Here is a 20,934-nt window from a genome sequence, read left to right on the forward strand (position 1 = left end):
CCGCGCTACGATCGACATTACATAACTGCCCAGCGAAAAATAGGTTGCAAAACAAATTAAAATATCCTCCTTATTTATTTAAAATTTAGATCAGGCAGCACGGCCCATATTACAAATACCTTACTAACATACATTATACATTTTATAAACTTAAAACTATACATTATTTAGGCGACAAAACGACGTGGCTCCGTTTCCGTTGAATCATCTGACCTTAAGAGCCAGAGCCGCTGAAGACTGTCGCGTAAGATGTTGTATTTATTAACTCTACTTATGTATTTGGAATGGGACTTGGGGCCCATCGATATTTTGCATTGCTAATAGTGGGGTACAGTTTGGGAGACGCACAAGAAGATCGAGATGCCGATCTCGTGCAAACAATAGATCGTTGTTTTAATTTGGCGGGTCTATAATCGTTATACAGCGTCGTAATTTCCTAAGGTAATACCTGCGTCACAAAAATTGACAAATATGTCGCGTTCTAGTCGATAGCCTGTAGTTCCTGCGGTATTTATCGTATCTCCTCATCGGGATAGAAGTCGTTATAGTTCCGGCTACAAACGCCGCCCCGGTTACCGAGTCCGGCGTCTCCCAACAGCCGAGGCTCCGTGGTCCCTTACTAACAAAGTGCAAATAAAAAACACCTGTAGTCGTCAGTGAATCGCCAAGGTCGCGGGCCCCTCTGGCCGCGCGCTTCTCTGCGTTCCGTTTACCCATATCTCGCGGCGAGTGCACGGCCCGCCCCCGCGGCTGACTCACCGCACCCGCGCACACCCGCTGCGCCGATCACCGACTATCTATCTCTTCAGGTCAAGTCTAGGACGACCGTTCGACTTTGTTGCTGCGTGCCACGCTCACATTCGACGTAACACCTCATTACCCCCGTAAAACATGTCCCGCAACCTCGGGCATTATATAAGTCCTACTCTTTTTATGGCCTGAAAAACATTAACTCCAGTGTATAAATATTTGAGAGCACACTAATTTTAGTACATATTTATGTATGCATAAACACTTCTTTGGCACGCTCTTTCAAGCATCGAACAAATTCACCATTGAATAAGTACTATGATGTCATGATACATTGAAAGTGAAAAGGAAAGTATACGTGTGTAAAATAAAAAGGCTGATAAGGCGGTGCGCTCGCGTCGAAATTGTCAATGTTAATTGTGGCTGGCGGGCGCGCGTCAAATCAAGGTCGGCATGGATCGAATCGATCGCTGCACGCCGTGCACCGGAGTGCGGCGGCAGGCGTGTCTGCACATGCACGTATGCACTTTGCGCGCACTAACGAAAGTGTAGGAAAGTGGAAACATTCCTCGATCACGCTTCAAATTGCTCTACGCTTGTTGCACGCTCCATATCTAGTTTCAGCAACATCTTTCTATTTGCGCAAGATTGTAAATTGGTATCTGTTCTTGTCATCTACTGTCTACTTACTGTTTTTATCGATAATGTGAATCCTTATTGTATCTATTTCGCAATATTTCCATGGAATCGTTTCTTTGTTACTAGCTGTTAGTGTTGGTGGATGCTTAGTCATTACCGCGGCGATTTCCTTTGTGTGGCACATCAATACAAGCTGTATCATAATGGGCAACAGCTCAATATTTATTCATTTTGTTTCGAGCGTGTGGACGTGATGGTTTAGCGATTAACTGAAGCTTTCGTCGCATTAAAGGCGTGTTTTCTTTTACCGGAGCTATTGATTTGATGGAGTTCTTAACACTTACATAACTTATACAAGTTATACAATGTATGATGTATATAGGCATTTTACACACGTGTCCGCCCACTTTTTCTCTTAAAGGTATTTTCTCTCATCGTGGCTATCAATTTCATAGGGATCGTCAAGGATACCTAGCTTGATTGACACGTTGGGTTAATGTATTCCACGCCGCGTATCAATATCACCATGAAAAGGATATGGATTTGCGCTCGGGTGGATCCTATTGAATTAAGTCTGAGTAATGATCGGAGTAGGCGCGATAAATGAGGGTATTTTTCATGATCCATTAACGCTTTTGTCATAACTGGCTGCTACAGATTATGTCGTCTTATTGTCGAATGTGATTGAGAAGAATAGGCTCATGGTATGTTATTAAGTGTATTGTTTTACTTTAATAGAATAACCTAACTAACCGAATCGAAGTAACCTATTTATTAAATAATAACATCGGCCAAGAGCATGTCGGGCTCCGTTTAGGATTCCGTAGTTACTATTATGTCAGAATAAGCTAAACGGAGCCCCTGTTAATAATTATACATTGTGTCATTCACAAATACGCGTGCCTTGACTCGTAATGTCATGTTATTAAAGGTGTGTTAGATTTGACACGTGGATGACACTGACGCTTTGTACGTATTTTTACTAAGGGAAGTTCTCCGAGTTGGCCCATACTTTTGTGAGGTTTCTACGAATGTAAAATGGTATGTAGAAGGGAAGACTTTTTACAATAACTCAAATACGGCTGGACCGATCATGTCCCCTATAGTTTTCATTTAAAGTATTTATCAGGCTTTTTTTACGAAAAAAATCATAAAACAAAATATATTTTTTACTGTTGTTGCTGTTTAAAAGTTAGAGAGGAGCAGACGGGGCCCAATGGACACATTTTTATGCCTTTGGAGCGATTTTTTCCCGAAAATAGTCACTTTATGAAAAAATGGGTGTTAAAGACCCTTATTCGTTTTGAATGACCTATCCAACGATACCCCACACCATTGGGTTCAAGAGAATTTTATTTTCCAACAAATACACTTTGGATGGCAGGCACTCTAAAAAAATATTTTTATGTTTTTATGTTATCCTTCTGTCAGCAAAGCCTAGTTGACTACGGAACCCTAAAAAACCGATAGATATAGATGTTACTTGCCTACATATCGTATATCGTGTAATTTCTCTCAAAGCCCACGTAGTAGTGGCGTCTTTGAATGTTTGTATTGGATTCACCCGCATTTATTTGTTATCCTGTTAAACCTAATTCAAGTCAAAAATCTAAACTTCGATTTGAGTACACAATGGAAAATAATCTTGGACACGGTCTGTATTTGTAGAAATGACTCTACTATAAAGTGCCTAACTCAGATTTTATCGCCATCGTTATGATTGTTGTTTGCGAGAAACAATTTTGCCTATTTTATTCATTTCATGAATCTTCTTCGGAGTAAATAGTTTACGGACTCTACCCTCCCTTTTTTCGTCGCCGGATGCCAGATGGATTTATACACAACAAGAAAAAATTGTGTAGGCACGTGGATTCGGATATGCGCGTTACCCAAGGACACACATATGTTGAGGCGGACAAAGCCAAACTCTGTAGAACCATGTGGGGAGACTCTCTAAAGTCCATAAATGTGTAAACGTTGAATGATGTCTTGTTTGATAAAATCGCGCGAGGTAGACAAAAAAATACCCTGCTTCGAGAAGATGATACATAACATAGGAGGCCAATAATATGTAATAATACTTTTATAACGTGTTTGCTATTTAGAAATGCTCTTTCTACAAATTCTAATCTAAATCTGTTCTAAACTAAAATATTTTTTTAGTCATTAGTCTTTCTTTTTTAACCATGTATATTATGTCAGTGTCTTTAACCGAGGAAAAGGTGGGCAAATCAATATACCTACTGACTATTTTAAACGTTTTTCATATTTTTCAGGCATACCAGAACGCGTCGTTAATAAATAGCATTGACGAATAGAATAAGGTATTTGATATCGTAAAGGCTAGTTTTTCAACAAATAGGTGACCGGTATAAATCGTGAATCGGATGCTATGTGCTGAGTGACATAGCGCAAATTTTTGTATGATAGAGGCTAACGCAGGGAGCTCGGTCCATGAGTGACGTAAAACTTAATTACAGAAACACGCAGCCGCGATCATGAAGGCCAACGGCTAACAACTACAATTATTCAGATGATTCCTATTCAAATAAATTATTTTAAACCCTCTAACTTACTTAATTTGATATCATTTGCAGGTTAATAGTAAAAAATTTTATTATACAACTCGTTTTCCGACATTAAATCAGTTTTATCCACGTATGATTGTATGCGGACCTTGAGGCGGTGAGACCTTCACGCCGTAACCGCGCGGAAGTTGACGGGTACATTTTTTGTCAATTTTTCGCTCGTTGATTTTAGCGCGCATTACTTAGTCACTAGTTAAGCATTGCCGCCGCGAGCGCGGAGTACCTATTGTTGACGCTTGCACTGTGATTTTTATCGCTTGCACAATAACAATCGCTATCACAATGTCACACCGACTTTTGCTTTGTCCCCGAGCTCCGTGATGCGCCGTCCCATATCTATGTTCGCTTTCGCACCGTATTGTGAAGAACAAACGTCATAATTCTCTTTATAGCTCGCGAGAGGCCGTTTCGACGTGCAAATTAAATTAGCTTGAACGTTGTCGAAGTGCAGTGAAGTGATAGTGATGCGATTATGTTAGTGGGTGGTCATGTCAAGTGTTGCGAAGAAAGACAAGCCGACGATGTCGGTGACGGCACTGATGAACAACTGGGTGCGGCCGGCGCCGCCGCAGCAGCAGCCGCAACAGGCGGCGCCCGCGCCCGTCTCCATGCTGCAGCCGCTGCAGATGCCGTCGCCGTCGATGCAGAACACTCACCACATCCCGACGGTGGACTGCTCGCTCGACATGCAATGTAATTTTATTACCCTTTAGCATTTTACGCCTGGACGTCATTGCCGTCGCGCACACTTTAATGTTCTGGAATAACTTAAAGCCTTGGTAATTGATTTTTACTGGACGCCGTACTTATGTAGCGTCGGTTTTTAAAGAAGAGGTGCTGTATTGTTAAAAAGAAATTTTCCACACTATGTGACACTCAACGCAGCGCCTAGCGTCATCGAGCGACCAAGACCTAAGTACACAGATCCACTAAACAGACTTAGGTATATATATAATATATAGGAATATTAAATGAGTAGGTTCTTAAGCGGTGACAAACAAGTTTCACAATATACTATGGACCACTACAATCCATACAAACTAGGTGTGCTGAATAATTGAATATGGACTACCTTCAGTACCTACTTAGATACGGAAAATACCTAAATGAACACATCAATATATTTGAATAATCATTATTCCTGTTCATTACAATTACACAAATATGCCCAGGCCCTGATACGCTGCCTCATTGCTTCTAAATACCTAGGTGGTTTGCATTTGACAGTTTCCCAACAAAAAAAATAATATGTTTGGATATTTCGTTCAAAATATCTGAATATATTACATACCTATTGGCTTAGATATTTGCAAATTTACTTCAATTTTAGCAAGGATTATGATTTAATTTGTTTGGACTATAGGCATGTGGAATGGAATGTAACTTTATTGCGTCTCATAATTTGTCTTATACAAAAAGTTGGCGCCGGTTTATTTCGAAAATTATCTTAACTACCGGTCGGCTGTTTCTGGCTAAGTGAAACAGATACACAACTTACAAGGTAGCTACAGTAATATTTTAAGTTACGACTTGCAGTGCATTTTTCAATTTTAACCCATGGCAGGTTAATCCCAGGGTACAGGGTCTGATGACTGGTCGCATCCGACCAATTTTCGATTTAGCTTTTATTTTAATAACAACTTTCACTCATTATTGGTATTGGGTCTGTAGCTTGTGCAGTAGGATGCAAATGGACCGTAACCTAAAACTTCTAGTCTAGTAACATGAATACATTGAACTAGCTCCTGCCTGCATCATTATACGCGTGGTATATGATCGACAAAAAATATCCTATGTCCTTTCCCGGGCCTCAAACTATCTCCATACTAAATTTCTCCTAAAACGCTTCAGCCGTTTAAGAGTGAAGAGGAAGAGGTAACAGACAGAGTTACTTTTATTTTATTTAAATATGTCGGTTGTTCGGTATAGGTGGCTCAAAATTCTTTTCTTTGTCTTGTTTTTTTGTCTCAAAAAAATGTGACGGAGTGGAGCTTTTTGTATGGGGCCAAATTTTGTTTTTAATTTTTCTTAAGAAAATTATAATCTACAGCTAGAAAGACTTGCAATAACACTCAACTTTTTATTTTATTTTATAAAAGGCAAAAATAGAAGCGTGACAGTGGTTAGAAATTTGGTGACTAACATTATCTTAAAAATTTGAAGGTCCCCAAATGTTTTTGCTTAAAGCTGGAATATTAATAAGTATCACAATTTAATCATACAGAAACCATCTCTATTGTTGAGACTATTAGGAACGATCGTATCAATAGGTACCTTGCAAAATCAATAAGGGCCACGTGATGTGGTTCCAAACTTCACAAACAACTCCCATTCATCAACAAAATATAGGTACTTACCATTAACTAATTCAGTTCAGCGAGACATACAACTACGAACTACATATTACAGATGTTTCGATATGTTTCTGTAACTTGTATAGCAAATACCAAATCAAATAATATTAACAAATATCTATGAATGCTTGGATAGGCTTTTGTAGAAGTATGCTCGAGAATAGTGACATCAATATTAATATCGGATGCTTTACAAGCTCACGAGGCCAATTCAAACTTAGATTTTCACATCTAAATGATTTTACTTTGTTATCGCTCGCGCCAATACATATACAGTCAGCATCAAAAGTAGCGGATCAAACAAGGTGTCAAAAGTATCTACCATCTTGTAACAGCTTAACAAAAAGAGATGGTTCTATATGTAGAACAATTAAGACTGTAAAAGATGTACTTTTGAACGTAAATTTTAGAGATTTATTTATATTTGGAAAAGTTATCCGTAATATCAGATACTTTTGGCGCGTTGTTTCATCCGCTACTATTGATGCTGACTGTACGACCGAAATGCACGCGGGAATGACATCATTTAGACACGAAAATGTAAGTTCGAATTGGCCTCATTGTCTTGTTTCACCTGCAATCTCAGTGTCATCGAAGGCGGTCCTAGAATCTCAGTTATTATTATTACTATACAATATTGCGACCTCATGGAGATTAAATTACCTAGATAATTAACTGGTCAATAAGGCGGTAAAAAGCTTGTCTCAAACATGTTACTTGTTTTAGGTGGAATTAAATATATTTTTAGATCCAATAAATTTGATAATGAAGACCTTAATATCTATTTAAAAATATGTATAGTCATTCAATTGTTAGCGGCCAGACATCGTTATTCATTAGTTTCATGCTTCGGTTCTCGCAGACTTGCAAATGCAATGCATACGTACTGATATTTCAGGGATGATTTATTTTGTAATCGTTCGGGCATAAGTAACATTCTTGCCGGATACTATAGGGATGTCTGACTTTTCAAACTTGTTTACGTTACGTTGCTTTCTATATTATTCCTCATAATCGGTAAGTACATCCTTTAACTTTTTTTCAAAGAGAACTCGATAAACATCTGATCCTGGGTGCACTGAATAAAAATAACCAATTTCATATTTTGTGTTAGTATGTGTTTATATTACTAATGATCCAGGCTTTTAATTGCGTTATTTGCTTGAATTCACACACTTGAAAATAATTTGCTTCGGTTGGTTTATTTTAAATCTTGGTAGAAGTAATAATTAATGGAACTCTAACATGTTAAAATATTTGGGCCAAATATAAGTCCAACTCGTGCTTAGTGGGTTTGAAAAGCAGTACCATAGCACATTTTTTGTTTCTTTAGTGTCTATCTAACGCTAACGTCATGTTTGACCAGTTTTTATTATTTGTTGTTGTGCAGTACTTTTTGTTTTATAATCCGTTCAAAATTCTAGCTAGGGTCAAGGAGGGAATTAATAACTCGGAAAAAAATAGCCGGGTACAGTGGCGCACTCAACCTAATTCAAACATGAGAGATGCTATTTGCTTCCCTGCTAATACAACAGAAACATTCAGTAATCGAACAAATTCAAATGGACGAGCAATAGTTATTTTAAGACGTAAGGGTGCTACAGTGTATAGCGATATTTGGGCGTCTGAGCCCCTGTTTGCGTTGAGCCCCTGTTCCCGCCTTGACATACAAAAAATATATAATAAATATTACTGGCGACTCTTCGTCCACCCTAAATATTTATTATTTTTCAGTAAATCACTAGGTATATATTATAACGAAATTTCTGCCGCCGATCTATTACAATCACCAAGATACCTACTATAGTCCTATAAGCCTTCTAAAGATCGAACTGACGGAGAGAGACGAGGTGTAGTTTTGAGCTTCTTTCTTTAAAACAAGGTTCTCTTGGCACGCTCGTGTATGTAACCCTAAAAATGGGTGATATACCTTATCATATGTTTACCAAATTATAAAACCAATTAAAATACTATTTTAATATATGGCGGGATGTTTCTCGTTGTGATTTTCTTAATTGAGAGGCGCTGGCGAAACATCTAGGTGTATGTATCTACACATTATAATCGGCGGAGAAAATTATAATTGCGTTTGTTTAAAATGTCTTTGAACTGAAACTCAATTACGAAGTTAATTTGAGTTGTTTTCGCTTTTGCAAAGATACATCTGTGACAGTTGTTAAATTTGATTTAAATTAGATTATTTCGCTTACCTATCATATTTAAAAGTACTCGTAAAGATTGTTTAATATTAGTTAGTACTACAAACCATATTTATATTAATATCAATTGATGCGTCCATACTATAATTTGATAATTATCAATGACGACAATTGATAATTTTGGCCAGAAGACATCATTAATTCGTTAACTTATGTTACATGCTTGAATTCTCAGACTTCCTTGCGTTACATACTTGAGTTCTCAGACATATGATTTCGCTTCAATTTAATAACTTATATTTCAGGGGTGGATAAATCTTCGTAGAAGTACCTAATTAACTTGTTTGACAATATTTGCCTAAGTGTAAGAAGTTCCTCAGTATAAGTGGCTCTTCCAGAGGGTTCAAAAAAGTATTTAGGTATAGCCAGTTCACATGGTCCTCAAAAACGTATTTCCGGGCACGGGGTCTAAATCTTCAGCTTAAAGTTTTCTATGCCGGAAACGGATACCCAACAAATATTTGTCACAGGCCTGTATTAGAACATTTAGAACTGTCTGAATCTACACTAGAATTAAGACGTAAAAGATATCCATACTTAACATGTTGTGTAACAGGTTACAAGTTTTTTTTTTGCTATTTACCACTTGCCGTGATTCAACGTGTTGACGTGACTTTTGAAAGAAAGAAATGAACGAAAAATAAATTTATTCAGGACGCTTACAGGATTGTCTGAGTCTTTTACAATACTTTTATTAATATAAAACATAAACGTCACTGAAAAGTCTCCCCTCAGTTTGATCGAGATCAGAATATGAATCACAATTAAATATTATTTCAATTTCATATATACTTAAACAGCACCTAACAACTTTATAAAGTTAATCATGGGACGAAAGTATAACACAGACAGATAGACAGACGGACATGGCTAGGAACCATAAAAAAGTAAAATTAGGTAATTCATAATAAGTATGTATACAATTAACTCTATATCTCTCAATATCTTTATTTATTTATTCTCTAATTTCGTCGCCCAAAAGTTGTCTGGAAGACAGCGGAAGACTCTTCAAAGATAATCCTGCTCCTGTTGTGTGTTATATGTATGCACGGGTGCATATCTTTTATCTACCTTTATCTTTTTAGGGTTCCGTACCCACAGGGTAAAACGGGACCCTATTACTAAGACTCCGCTGTCCGTCCGTCCGTCCGTCTGTCACCAGGCTGTATCTCATGAACCGTGATACCTAGACAGTTGAAATTTTCACAGATGATGTATTTCTGTTGCCGCTATAACAACAAATACTAAAAAGTACGGAACCCTCGGTGGGCGAGTCCGACTCGCACTTGTCCGGTTTTTTTCTTTAATCTCATGAACGTCACAAGATGTCAGTTTATAATTCTAATAAGCACCTACATTTGACATTTATAAGAAAGACGTTTCCCCCATTTGCGTTCCTTGATATAGTTTAAGGTTTAGGCCTTGCTCTCGAGGCCAAGCAGGTTTGAATACTAATACAGAATGTATTAGAATAACCTGCAATATTTTACGATGTTAATATATCGGTAATACTAAGCACCTTTTACTATGGGACCAATCCTGAAGTCACGAAAAATCTGATGTTGATATTTTCTATGTTCTATGGGAGAGTCATTTTTTTCATCACGGTTTCAGAGTTATGACTAATGATAATATGACTATCATTACATTATGACTTTCGATAATTATGCCAAACAAAGGGATCCGAGTTTGTATCGTATAGGAAAGTTTCTTAATTTATTAGCTTTCCTTGTGTTCTCATTTATGTAACTCAATACTTAGATTGATGTTCTCAGAAATGTTTTTGGTCTCAAAACATCAACTTGTGTATCGAACTATTACTATTGCTATAATGAACCTGCAGAAAAGAGAAACTCACGTTTCAATAATTGAGATCAACTATTTTTTTGTTGCTCTACGTATACATATTATACATTTAGTTGGATTTAAAAAAAATCCGAAAACAGTTATTTACGATACAAGTGCATAAAATAGGAAATTCGCAACGAGTGGTGATAAATTAAAACACGACCGAAGGGAGTGTTTTAAATCGACACGAGTTGCGAATTACCTATTCGTACGTGTATCGTACAACGTTTTACAGTACATATGGCCCTTTAAAGTTTCGAAATATGCACGGAAAGTGCTCATTCCCGCATGCGTGCGGGAAAGTAGCACCATATGTACTGTAATAGTACATTACGATACAAGTGCGAAAAAAAGGAAATTCGAAAAGAGTGGCGATAAATTAAAACACGACCGAAGGGAGTGTTTTAAATCGACACGAGTTGCGAATTACCTATTCGCTCATGTATCGTACAACGTTTTACAGTACATATGGCCGTTTAAATGTTCGACACACGAATGTAATATGCTAATTTTCGCACCAGTGCGGTAAAGTAGCGCCATATGTACTGTAAAAATATTTTTTATATGTTCCTTTCATACTATTACTACGTCAGTGCGCAACAATGAAGCGTACCTCGCACAATGGAAATTGATTTGACGCAAATATTAAGTTCGCTATAAAATGCCTAACGATGGCGCCCAAAACTGTGCGTGACCGGATACGCACGTGCTACCTAAGTATTTCCGTTTTAAATCAATCATATAATTTTAAGCGTTATAATAAAAATAAATTATTTCGTTCTCGAGGTTCATATTTCATGAAGTTAAATTTAAAACAATTAAAACCATGCACGATAGAAAGCTACATTATGATTTACTCTTATTGAATGTTAAGGTGACATTCGGATGGCGACTGCAGCAGCATTACTTATGGAAGGTAGAGGCAAGGAACATAAACTCCTTAGGCAGAATTGTTGCAAAAGTGTCCAAATGTCAGCTATAAATAATAGTTCCAAATCTCTCCAGAGTAGCGCTAGAGTAGCTAAGAACCTAGGCGTTATTGACGGAGTGAAGTGCGCTGTCTATGATTAGATTTTTTTCTCAAGTATTCTAGGTATTGTAGCCATTGAGGTATTATGTAGTACTAGAGAAGACCACTGGAAGAAAATGCTTCCACACCTCAATGAAGTGCCCGGCACTTCACTGCGTTTAGTACGTCTCCGACTGCTGGCGAGATGCCACAAGTCTATCTAAAATTTAAAAAAAAAATGCCTTCGTGCACACTGAAAAGTTGTTACAATAATACAAAAAATATAATAAAAGCGATGGAATAACATTTCACCGGTAAGCAATCAAATAACCATTGATTTACCATAATTTAGATTATTATGACACGTCACTTTAGAACATTCGCGGCTGGATGCCATTTTCTTCGGTGCATAGATTAATGTTATCAGACGTGACACATTGGTACTTACTAAATGGTTGTATACGTTGTTGTTGGTTAATAGCACAAAAGTTACGAAATATATATTTTTCTCGTTATTTATTGAAAGTTTTAGTGATAATATTATATTTTATAATATATTTATGGTGCAATAAGGGTGATTTATGCAAAATTCTTACTGAGAATTAAATAAAAAATGTGATGAATCGTTTAACATTTTAATATCGTCCGTGTTACAATTATGTACCTAGAATATTGTATAGAAATAATATTTTACGAACGAACCCTCGTTTTCACATGTGCTATATATACATTTTAAAGTTATAGAAAAGGTTATTACATTCAAAATGACAAAAGAAGGTACGTCTTTATTTTTTAAGAGGACGAGGTGCTTGCGAGGCGCTTAGGTGAAGGTTGTTTCATACGATACGATACTATAATTTATTGATAAAATATACATATAGATACATTTTGGCTGGTCTGATGGTGCTGTTCACATTTTCTATGGGAGAATCCATTTTTTTGTGTTTTCGTGATTGGTCCCATAACAAAAGTTGCTCAGTATGACCTATATATTCACGTCGTAAAATATTGCAGGCCATTAAAAAAACAATCCTGTATGTAGGCAGTATATGAGCAGTTGTCATAACATTTTCGCGTCTGGCTAGCACGCTTATTCTTTAGCTTAATGACAAACGTCAAACGCCGAAAATGGCGGACACAATTTGATCTCGATAGCTTGTCTATATATCTATGTCAGTGATTGTAGCGCCACCTATTTATGGTTTTTTGTCAGACACTTTTTGGTATATGGAAATTTTGTTCCTTGCTCTACCTTCCATAGCATTACTGTTGCGGCAATATTGCCGCCGCAGATTTAACTTGATAAAATGAGTGACAATCGAGGTACGAGTATATGCCTAAATACGTCATGTACCTTATGATAAACATAGGCCTAGACAATAAATGTTGATGTTTGACGTTTATTCTGCTAAAAACTTAACTTCCAATAATGTCAACCCAAAACTGATGTAAATTTTTATTTCAAAAGTCGACATAAATATGTGTTGATGTGAAGCTAATGAACCGACGTTTATTATTAAGGGAACCTAAAGGGTAAAACGGAACCCTATTACTAAGACTCCGCTGTCCGTCCGTCTGTCACCAGGCTGTATCTCATGAACCGTGATAATTAGACAGTCGAAATTTTCACAGATGATGTATTTCTGTGCTGCTATAACAACAAATACTAAAAAACAGAATAAAATAAATATTTTGCCCATTTTTATAGATAATGGCCGACTCGCACTTGGCCGGTTTTATTTATAAAACGGTAACTCGATTTATATTTTTTCGCCAAACAAAGTGCGAACAGGGGTAAAAATGTTCTCCTTTATTGTTGGTTTTATTATATTATTATCAACATGGGCGTCTTATTTTTCATAACATCGTTTGATATTAGATTTCCCTGAGCCCTCCCGCAAATAAACAAATTATTTTCTCTTGTAGCTCCAGCGTGGGCCGTCATAAGACTCCAGCAATATTTAATTTCAGTCGTGCGGAATAATTTGAGGCGCTCTATTAATTTCCAACTTAGCTTTTATTAACTTTACTCCAAATGGGTATTTATTTAGTCATCTACTTACATTGCTGAAACGTGACTTCACACTTTGAATATGCTGTGTATATGTAAAACCTTCTCTTAAGGACTAATTTTAGACAAAAGATGTAAACAGGAATTGATTCATTTTATTAAAGCGCAGTGAGAACTATATAGTGATTGACACTCACCCACCATATGAAGTATCATAAAACATAATAACCCTACCTCTACACTAGTAATAAAGGGGATATCCATAGATAGAGAACTGACAATTATATACTTACATATTTTATTCATTATCATATATATGTATGTATGTATATACTCTATTGTACATAGAAATAAAAACACGAAAAACACAGTTACAGAGTAAATTAAATACAACAAAGGCGAACTTATCCCTGTATGGGATCTCTTCCAGTTAACCTTAGAGGAAATGAACACGACATATAATACATAATGCATATAATATATTGATGCATATAATACGTAATGGAAAGCATACATCAAAAATTTAATAAATATACCCATTTTTTTAAAAGTTTTACACTAGTATACCACACTTATTTTTCTAATTTGGGATTTTTTTATGTTATTTCTACTAAAAATCAGGAGTTCTTTCGATCCTAAAAGCATAAAAACGGTGTCCCCAAATTTCCATACATATTTCTTTCCTTCCATTCCGTTACCGTCATACAAGAAAGCGACTAGCGACAGTAGCGACCCGCCGCTGACGGGTAAACCTTAACAAATTATATATAAACCTTCCTCAAGAATCACTTATAGGAGAGAATCACTTAGATGGGTGGACACCACATGAAAATCCGTTCAGAAGTCTTTGAGGTCATCGCGAATATACAGACAGACAAACGCGGCGGAACAACAAAACTAAAAATAAATAATATAATTTAAAAAAGTCTAGTGTATACGTCTTTAAATAAAATAGTCCACCTAATACCCAATAGGTATGTGAAATTTTAAACACATGTATGTAAACCCGTACGCAATGCCATACAAGCGTGTTTTTGTGAACAAAGGTGCGCGGTAAAAGGCTTCTATTTGTATTATGGTTTCCTTTCTAATGCGCTTCAAAGAGGGTGTGTGTTTATTTCCTTTTTGTGCTCCATTCTGCAGCCCTCAGACATGTGGACCAGTTTTGTCGGTCCTTTTGCCGGCAACGATACATTTTTTTACTTATTTCAGAAACTTATTTGTTTTGCACAAATAAAATGACCTGCCTGCTGCTTGCTCGATGCACATATTTTTTAAACAGGCATTTTTTTTAATACTCTTGATGAAGGAGCTTTACACGGGTATGGTGTCGATACGATATGTCTATTTATTTATCACGATCTGAAGCCCAAATCGTAAGATTCGTCTTTATTGTGGTGGGTGAACTGTGAACCACAGAATTTAAAAATGTATATTTGAACAGGTTGGATTACGTTTACAATTAATTCATCTCGAAACTCTTCTCTTCTAGTTAATAATACGCTTGATATTTCAGATTTGAGTCAGTAAAAAGTTTTCTCATTCATAATTTAATTTTGAAGGAGCGGACGAAATTGCACATCTACATCTGTTGGGCTTCTTTAGCGGAGTTACTTTAGTTAGAGGCCGTAAAGCACGTCTCAGTAATTTCATTTAGAACATTTCTATGCTAAGTGCTAAACTGAGCTGAGCCTGAAATCTCGCAATTTATTTACCTAAAATGATCGCTGGATGCTAGTAAGCTATATGTATTTTGTTATATTTATCAGATAAGTTTATCAATGCATTTTACATGGTCGTCACGACCGGGGCGTGTTATCTTAATATTCTGAACTGGATTGTTATCGGTGCCTGATGATTGCATCGGGTCGAAATTTCGCTTAATTTCTAGTAGTCTTTATCAAATTGTATTTTGATTTGTTATTTTGACATTGTAGTTATTGATTGTAATAGAGAGGTAAAATCTAAGAAAAAATTTGCTTCCTAAATTGAGACTTGAACCAGAAGGCGCTTTACTGAGATTACATGTTTTGTGGTCATTGACTTACAACCAAAAGTACCGCATAATGTACGGAGCCGTACTGCGCCATACCAGTCAAATTCGAATCACAAAATCTTATATAAATCTTAGACCTAGTAAAGTCTGGCTGTAGTCTGTGCGTGGCTTAGTGTGTATGATGAGTACATCTTACAAAATTAATGGATCTTTAGATAAGATAAGATAACATAATATTTTATTGTCAAAATTGTGTAAAAAGCATTAACATGTTATAAAGGTATCAACAATTTTGCCCATTTGGAGCGTAAATAAAATAATAATAATATGAGTGTAAGTGTGTAAGTGATAGTACCTAAGAGATTTTTAAGATTGTCTAAGCCTTCATGCCTCTTGAAGATCTATAATGCAGTCCCCATTTTTTTAAATAATATGTACGTGAATTATTGCTCCACAAACTTTATGTTGTTCAACGTATTACTTATGTATTACCTAAACTATTTTATTGGGATATATCCACTAGTTACCATCAAGTAACAAACAACTGGGACTTATTTTCTCAATTGTTACCACTGGGTTCAGTAGGTTCCATACAAAGTTTGCTCTTGCGTCAGGGGTAGGCCTTGTTATGGAGTTTTTAAAGGCGAAAGAAAACGCAATAGGCAATATTTTCAAACCGATTTATAAAGAATTTTCATTTATATTATATTACTTTATTTGTTTGTTCGTGTATACTTATACTTAAAATATAGGTAATTAATAAACATTCCTAGTTGAGATACATTTTCAAGTAGGCGTTAAATTCTCCTTGACAGAGTGACAATACGGTTGCCAAACTTGCTAATTTAATTAGCAATCTTGAGGATTGCGTCTAGTGACTTCATCCATTCCCATCACGATTTTTTGACTTTCGCTCGATAAAAAAAAATCTCGAACATGATTCTAAAACGCACTTTACAAATTTGTAACAATTTATGCAAAAGCTTAAAATGCGAAATTGCATTAAATCTTTTGAATTTAAGATTAGTAGTTAAGTTTAATTTATATGTAATGTGATTTTTATTGAAATAAACAGCTTAATTTTTTTAATGCACATTTGTTTATTTATTTATGACGGATAGGAACTGATTGATTACTTTTTTTTGTTAATACTTACAACAAATTAAAACTCAAAAACATAAATTCGCGGTCCCAAGCACGTACATCCATCTCGCTCTCGCGTACGCTCAATGAGAGTGAGAGAAGAACACGGACCCACGAGTCTTAACTATTTTATTTAGTCCGAAACTTGTACACGTAAAATGGTTCAAATATTTTATTCCTGTTTTAGAGCAGTTTACTGAAACTCTAATCGAGGTACTTATGTTATATACACTCCATAATAGATTTATCAAGGCTTTTTATTAGTATAGAACACTAACAAAACTGAGAAAAAAGTCCCACTAGTTACCACGAAAGCGAGTTGGCACGTAGTTGGTATAGTTACACTTTATTTGTTTGAACTCTTAAGAGGGAAGAATAGCTTTGCGATCCTAGCGAAATACCGGTACTTATTCTATAAAATTCCATTTCGGGAGAAAACGTTTTCCACTAATAAAACTTAACAAATCACTTTGTTTTTGATGTCGATCGCTTCAACATAATATATTCTAGGTTTTTAGATTACGCTTTTATTTTTAAAGAAAAACAGAAATGTTTTGCTAATTTTGAAGAAAAAAAAAGAAAACTTATTAGTTATTATTTTAACCTAGTTTTTCATTGTGCCAATAACATACAAAAAAATCATGGAGAATGGAAAATATTCAAAATTTCAAACGATTTCTCTTTTTGTATGGACGATCACGTGGTATACATCCCTCTTAAAAACTTACGATTTTGTCATAACTTGTCATTTTTATTTGTCCTAAGTAAGCATTACGAGTATATCCAGTTCGGATAAATAAAAGTCGCTTAGTTCTTAACCCCCTTATTCATAAACGTGTACTAAAGTTACGATGCCGCTAATCATCGTTTGTCCCTTTCCATCATACCAATACGTCGGAAAGGGACAAACGATGATTAGCGGCATCGTAACTTTAGTACATGTTTATGAACATACGTCGGGGTTTTCGGTGCGGGAATGTCTTCTTGTATTTATAACTTTGTCTATTGTAAAATAATTACCAAACTATATTCACTATATCAAAAAATGTTTGTTGAAGACCCCTATTAGTTTTGAAAGACCTTTCCAACGATACCCCACACTGTAGGACTGAAGAAAAAAAAAATCACCCCCACTTTACGTGTAGGGGAGGTATCCTAAAAATATTTAATTTTTTGATTTTATTGTACGACTTTGTCGGCTTTATTGATTTATATATCCATGCCAAATGTCAGCTTTCTAGCACTAGCGACCACGGAGCAAAGCTTCGGACAGACAGACAGACAGACGGACATGGCGAAACTATAAGAGTTGTTGATGTCATTTTTAGGGTTCCGTAGTCAACTAGGACTACGGAACCCTAAAAATGACATCAAGTGACGAGAGCGATAGGGAAATTATGGACTGTACTCCGCCTAATTTAAGAGAGGAAGCCAACTTAGCTATGCGTAATGTGCTACCGTTAAAAAGCAATCAAACTTATTTACTTGATTACTTAGTAGTTATTTTAATTATAATATTTTCTTACATTGTTTGAGAAAAGCACTATACAATCCTTGGCCGGAACAGGGATTGCAAGACTCGCTTTATCCGGGCTCGTCTATTCCTTACTTCACGGCCTCTGGAGTAATGTACTATTTTTATTAACGGTAAAAAGCGCCTACATTATGAGTTTTGGGACCTACAAACAACTTTTCTTATTTTTAAAAGGATTAAACGCCTTACCTTAAATTACCTAATGAACTTGTGCGCTGAAATTGAATTGAATGTCATTGTCAAACATTCAGTGAGTGGAAAGTAGAAGTGTAATAGTACAACTAAGACATTGTTGGAATGTTGATTCAGGTGTACACCTAAGTGCTAATTTCTAGTCACGATTTAGACCATCTATAGCCACATTTCCGAGCCGAAGTTATATTTTTCCAACCAGTATGCTTATCTTATACATTTTGTTGCAGGGCTTAACCTCGAGAGTGGGTTCATGTCGCCCATGTCTCCCCCGGAGATGAAGCCTGACACGGCCATGCTGGACGGGCTTCGGGACGACGCGACCTCGCCCCCCACCTTCAAGAACTACCCCCCCAACCACCCGCTCAGCGGCTCCAAGCACCTGTGCTCGATATGCGGCGATAGGGCGTCGGGGAAACACTATGGAGTATACAGGTGAGATCTGAGACATAATCGTTCCGGAAAATGAGCGTCTTTCTTGTGGACTCTTGATAATTATTTGGGTACATTTTTCTAACAACATCATCATCGTCATTGGCCTTTGCGTCTATTGCAGACGATTTATGGTGTATCGCCGGAGAGACACCGTTTTTGGTGGCTGAATAGACCGATGCGAGACTGACATCGTCTACCACAGGCCTGACAAGAGAAATTTGCGGAAAACGGTACTGAGACGCCTTGTCGTCGGTTTTGCCTCTTGTCAGCGGGTGCAGCGAACCAGGTCTCTTCACAAAAGTTGCAACCCTCCAAAACGCGTTTGCGCCACTCGTCCGCTGTTCTGCGAGGCTCTTCCAGCCTCGATGGTCGATATGGAAGGCAATCATGACCCTCTTTGCGCAATGTTTAAAGCGAAGCAATGGCCTCCCAACGTTACGTTTTGCATTCGCAACCGCACCAAGAAGAACATGACGAGGTAGTCGAGAAGGTTGGTTTGCACATGCCCTAGCCAACGCAGACGTCTCTATTTGAGAAACGCGGTTGAGCTAGGCAGCTGTGCAATTTCTGGAACCCCTGCTTTTGTCACCCTGTCTTGCCATGATATTCCTAAAATCTTACAATTTTTTCTAACGATAATTAATTAATTTCATCATCTATCATACGGCTTTTAAGAAGTAGAAAGTTTGAACATGCATATTTATATGGGTCGAGCAAGAAATTTAGGCTTTTACGTCCATTTATTTTATGATCTGCACAGGAAGAGCCCATAACACTAAATATTAACTCACTAAAAAAACTTACAGAGGCTGTGCACTGCATCTGTTCGTTGCGCCGAAGCCTAAAGGTGGCGACTGACTTGTAACATTTGCTTGTAATGTATCGTTCACGGCGATCGTTACAAGTCAGTCGCCACCTTTGTAACACTCAAAGGGATTCGCGTAAAAACCGACAGCCGAGTGGAGCACGCGGTGCTCGCGTCGAGCGGCTCAGCTCGCTGCACTGACTGTTGTAATGCTCGGGTTGTATCACGTTACATTACACCGAAATGTTACAAGTCAGTCGCCACCTTAAAATTCCTCAGTGATAGTGCGCGGACTTAGCGCGCTATGGAATATACCATAGCAAAGAAAATTCTTTGGTCCATGTTCCTGCTATATTTACTACTTTGTTTTATTACTGCAGCGAAATCTAGGTATAGTATATCAAACTAAACTGCTAGGTAGCTTTAGTTTTATCTCTCGGAAGCCGTCAACATTTATGTGATAAAAATATATCCCATTGTACTCGCCCGACAAGTTACATCCCTTGGGTATGCGCATATTTCCGGAATAAAAACTACAATGGTGCTCCGTGGCCTATAAAATACGCGTATACAACAAAACTGTGTCGAATACCTAATAGTCAAAGCTATTTTCAAACCATGATGTAATGGTAAAAAAATTATTGCATAGATATATGCAAAAATTCGACAAAATTAAATTATGGAAATACCGAGTCTGACCGGACTTGGTCTTAATATTTTAATACCATATCAAATATAGCTAAACGTGTAATCAATATTATTTTAATTTTATGAGCATGGTTTTTCATTATGGCATCATCTTCACACACTGGCTCACTTAATTTACCATATGTAGACCCTCTCCCTTTACAATAAGGTTTATTAGGGTTCAGTTATTGTGTCGTTGGTATATATTTGTGTACCGATTGCCAATCATTGCAGAAGAGACTTTAATATATTGGGATGAGTAATGGCGCCTTGTTTGGTGGGATTCTTCCATTGTGATGAGACATTGCTTATGAAAACAAACCTGTATCACTAATGCATTGGCTTCCAACCTTTTTATAACCAATTTTTTTTTTCAATGATTGAGTTCTCAAGAGTGAAAGCCTCAAAAATAAGTCAGTAGATTAGTAAGGCTTAGAGATAGGTATATACTAGAACGGCGTGATCTCCTTGCGGACCTTCTTATCCGAATCTCCTTATAGATTACATTAATTTAATTTTGCTAATTTAACGTAATTTCTCACTCTTCCGTTGAAGGTTGAAGCTATACACTGCGTAGAACGTCATGTTCTACAAAACTTTTTGTATCCCCATTTTGAAAAATGGCCTAGCAATCGAATTTTAGTAACAGGTCTGGGTCGCAAAACAAAAGGACAGTCATTAGATATTAGCCGCTGGACAAAACATTACATAAGGAGTAAACGCC

General features: G+C 36.8%; 1 protein-coding gene across 6 annotated transcripts in view; it reads left to right on the forward strand.

Annotated features, from left to right (window-relative positions):
* Window positions 1–20,934, forward strand: part of LOC133517691 (protein ultraspiracle homolog) — a 58,147-nt gene that overhangs the window by 11,749 nt on the left and 25,464 nt on the right. For 3 of the 6 annotated variants that reach the window (XM_061851053.1, XM_061851057.1, XM_061851054.1), the window contains exons 2-3: window positions 4,370–4,670; window positions 18,514–18,718. In XM_061851053.1, coding sequence (XP_061707037.1) covers window positions 4,466–4,670; window positions 18,514–18,718 — 410 coding nt within the window. In that variant the 5' untranslated portion in view covers window positions 4,370–4,465. Of the gene's footprint in view, window positions 1–1,383; window positions 1,409–4,369; window positions 4,671–18,513; window positions 18,719–20,934 lie in introns of those variants that run through there. The other 3 variants (XM_061851055.1, XM_061851056.1, XM_061851058.1) reach the window with 3 other exon arrangements.

The sequence above is a fragment of the Cydia pomonella genome, chromosome 5 (genome assembly GCF_033807575.1).
Source record: "Cydia pomonella isolate Wapato2018A chromosome 5, ilCydPomo1, whole genome shotgun sequence".
In the NCBI taxonomy this organism is placed as follows: domain Eukaryota; kingdom Metazoa; phylum Arthropoda; class Insecta; order Lepidoptera; family Tortricidae; genus Cydia; species Cydia pomonella.